The sequence below is a fragment of the Egretta garzetta genome, unplaced genomic scaffold (assembly GCF_000687185.1).
Source record: "Egretta garzetta isolate BGI_Z169 unplaced genomic scaffold, ASM68718v1 scaffold417, whole genome shotgun sequence".
Taxonomy (NCBI): Eukaryota; Metazoa; Chordata; class Aves; order Pelecaniformes; family Ardeidae; genus Egretta; species Egretta garzetta.
The window spans coordinates 376,570-380,196 of record NW_009260227.1 but is presented as its reverse complement, the minus strand read 5'-3'; the positions used below and the strand labels follow the sequence as shown (position 1 = coordinate 380,196).

Genomic DNA, 3,627 nt, shown 5'->3' with positions numbered 1-3,627 from the left:
AATTTCTTCCCCGAAAGGGCTGTCGAGCGCTGGAATGGGCTGCCCAGGGAGATGGTCGAGTCCCCATCCCTGGGGGGATTTAAAAGCCGGGCAGATGAGGCGCTTAGGGACAGGGTTTAGTGGTGGGATGGCAGGGTTAGAGGAATGGTTGGACTTGATGATCTCAAAGGTCTTTTCCAACCTAGACGATTCTATGTGTCACCTGCTGCCCTCACAGCAAGCCCACGGCTGCTTTGGGGAGCATTGCTTGCATTGCTTGCACCACTGCAGGGCTCGGCCCCAGCCCCCTGCCTCTCCTCTGCATCCAGGCAGAGGGGAGGGAAGCTGGAAATACTGTTTTGAAAAGCCCTATAGATGACATTTCATCTTGCCTTTCGCCTGCTGCCTGCCCCTCTTTCTCCAGACCTGGGGGCTTTGGGCTGGAGAGAAGCCGGTGGTAATTCGGAGAGCCGCGCTCCCCTGCCTGCTGAAGCCAGAGGACGGGAAAGGTGCCACCGGCGCCCAGGGCTGCTCTCCATGAGTTATAGGTCTCTGGTAATAATAACCTGAGCGTGTGCTGAGCTGGCACATTCCTTCAAGGAGCTTTTCTGTGTGAAAGATGAAAATATGTCAAACAAATTTAAAATGCTTGGGGTTTTATTTGCCTTTCAGCCTGGGGAGAATTGGATGAAAAATGTAAGGAATGTCCAGGGCTCTTTCCTTCGTCAGGGCTGTGTTTAAACCCGGGCTGTGCACGATGCGTGCTCTGAGGCCGGCCCCATGCTGAACTGGCACAAAATTAATCTCAAGTTTCCCCTTTTTCTATTTTTTCCCCTCCAGCAGGGCTGTATTCTGCTCCCAGTTGCTCTGGGGGCTAGATGTGCCTGGAGCAGGGCTGGGGGCTGTGGCAAGTGCCCAGTTCTGGTGGGCAGCGCTGCGGCATGGCCAGCACCAAGCCCCGCTTGGTTCCTTTGCTCTCCAACCCATAAAAGGGGTGCAGGAACAGCAATTTTACACCCCAGCAGCTGCAGTCACATCTGGGGCTGGCCAAGAGGGCCATGCCCAGGCGAGGAGGCACCCTGTGAGCTGGTGGGCTCACCCAGCCGGCCACCCTCTCCCTGCCTTCCAGGAGGTTTCACCACTCCCTCACTGACAACAACCGCTGGATCCGGGAGCGGAGCCACGAGTCCTACGCCAAGAACTACTCCGTCGTCTTCCCCCATGATGAGCCGCTGGCGGGGCGCAACGCAAGGAAGGACCCCCTGCATGAGGTGAGGCCGCGCACCCCGAGCTGGGCTGCCTTCTGGGAGACCCCCACAGCACCCTTGCAGCAAAAAAGGGGTGGCAAGGAGTGGTCACGGCCGTATTGCTCCCCAGAGGAGCGTGCCACATCCTGAATCATAGAATCATAGAATCGTCTAGGTTGGAAAAGACCTTTAAGAACATCAAGTCCAACCGTTAACATAACCCATGCATCCACCCTGGGAAGATCCCTGCCAAATCCCAAAGCTCACCAGCTGCGTGCTGTGAGGGTGCTGGGGCCACGGACAGTTTAATGGTAGAGATGCCAAGCATTGCCCTAAGATTTAGCTTGGCAGATATGGCTTAGGAGCCCGGTGATGGTCACTGGACAAGGGACAAGAGGAGAGAAGGGCCTGGAGGCTTATTTCACCCACTGCCAGTCTGGCTCGGGGGCAGCTGCGGGGGCTGCGGGGTGCTGGATGCCCGCGGTGCTGGATCTCCTGCCCCCTGCTCGCCATGCCTCGCTTGCAGCTCAGCCGCAGCTTTTCCTCCCCAAAACAGCGTCTCACAAGGCAGAGCAAGCGAGACCGGGGCATGGGGAGCGATGCGGGAAGAGTGGGGAGCAGCTCTGCCTCCACAGAGGCGGTTTTCCCAGCACCCCCAAAGTCCCCACTGGTTTTGCTCCTTGTAGCTGCCAGCCAGGGCTCCTCCCCGCTCCTGCCTTCCCCAGCTTGCTTCCTTGCACAAATCCCCGTCGGTGAGCACTTTCCAGATGCAGCACTTAAGAAACACACACCCCACACCCCCCCCGCCCAGTTCCCAACTGCTCCCGAGATGCTCGGGGTGACCTGGGGCTGGTGCCTTGTCCCACCCCGCCACTGCCAGCCCCAGTCCCAACCCCAGCGAGGAGCAGCCACGTTTCTCGAGCCCGTTTCTGCTCATCACTGGTTCGTATCACGCTGTTCCCCTTCTGATGGGGAGCAGAGGCCCAAGCAGTAGAACAGACATCCCCCCGCACCGTCCCCCGGTGTTTGGTTGACAGCTCAGTTGTTTTCTGTCACCGAGGATGCAATTTATTTTTTAATAGCATGTCTAATAAGCGATGCCCATTTGACTGACAGCCTGGTATTTATACATGCAGCTCCAGAACATGTGCTGTGTTTTATAAATAGGCGCTGAATCATTTCTGAAATGTTCAACAAAATCTATTCTCTTCCGAACAGAGGCACCAAACACAATATCTTAATGGATCCCTAATTAATTGCGTGCAAAGAGATTTTCCTGAGAGCACAGAGGAGGAATAAGAAGGTTGCCATCGAAATCTTAAATGTTATTCTATAATTACTCTTGTAAACATCGGGGGGGATCTTGCTCTCTGGATGTAGCATCCCTCAGTCAGTAATTCATGCACCGTAGCGCTGGCGTTGGTGGGGCGTGCAGCCGGGCTGCCGGACTCCTGCCCGTCAGCTGCCGTTGAGGTGAATACCTTCCTGGGGGGGACACAAAAATATCAGGCAATTTGCAGGCAGCTGGGGTTTGCCACTGTGAAAACTGCAGAGCTGATTTTGGCTGCTGCTAACTAAAGCCAAGGGTTCACAAGTCAAGTCTTGAGCATGCACTCGAGGAGAGCAGCCTGGGCGCTGCTCAAAAAGCACTTTTTTAACCATTTGTTCCCATTTCTCTGGCTTCTCTTGGGTAGGAGCTGCTGCGACAGGGCTGCGTTTTCCAGGAGCGGCATGGCTGGGAGAGGCCCGGCTGGTTCAGCCCTGGGGGAGCAGCCCCGGTAAGCACGGCACGTGTTTTGGGGGGCGTTCAGCCTGGAGGGTACAGGCTGTGCCCAGCACATACAGGACATGTCCTGCGTCTGCAGGGTGTGCGATATGCTGCAAGCAAGGGGATGTCTCCAAAAGGGGTCCATAAAAGCTGTTGGGCTTTAATGCACTATACCAGTGGTAAAAGGGAGATCCACGTGTGCATGCTGTGTGTCTGTCTGCCTGTCCCTCTGCCACAGGCAGCATCTGCCTGCAATGCCCCCAAACGACAGGAGCTGATCTCACTTCTGGACATGGAAGAGAGCAGCAGGCAGGGATGCTGGGGTGGGGACCCATCACTGCGGGCAGGGATGCCGGGGTGGGGACCCATCACCGCGGGCCGGGAGGCCGGGGTGGGGCGCCTGCCTGTCCCTCTGCCACAGGCAGCATCTGCCTGCAATGCCCCCAAACGACAGGAGCTGATCTCACTTCTGGACATGGAAGAGAGCAGCAGGCAGGGATGCTGGGGTGGGGACCCATCACTGCGGGCAGGGATGCCAGGGTGGGGACCCATCACCATGGGCAAGGATGCTGGGGTGGGGACCCATCCCACAGGCAGGGATGCTGGGGGGGGCACCCGCACCCACACCCAGGT

General features: G+C 57.2%; 1 protein-coding gene across 1 annotated transcript in view; it reads left to right on the top strand.

The window, feature by feature from the left end:
• SARDH (sarcosine dehydrogenase) overlaps nucleotides 1-3,627 on the top strand; it is a 43,020-nt gene that overhangs the window by 17,988 nt on the left and 21,405 nt on the right. The window contains exons 12-13 of the mRNA XM_035897645.1: nucleotides 1,109-1,250; nucleotides 2,921-3,004. Of these exons, the coding sequence (XP_035753538.1) occupies nucleotides 1,109-1,250; nucleotides 2,921-3,004 (226 nt within the window). The remainder of the gene's footprint in view (nucleotides 1-1,108; nucleotides 1,251-2,920; nucleotides 3,005-3,627) is intronic.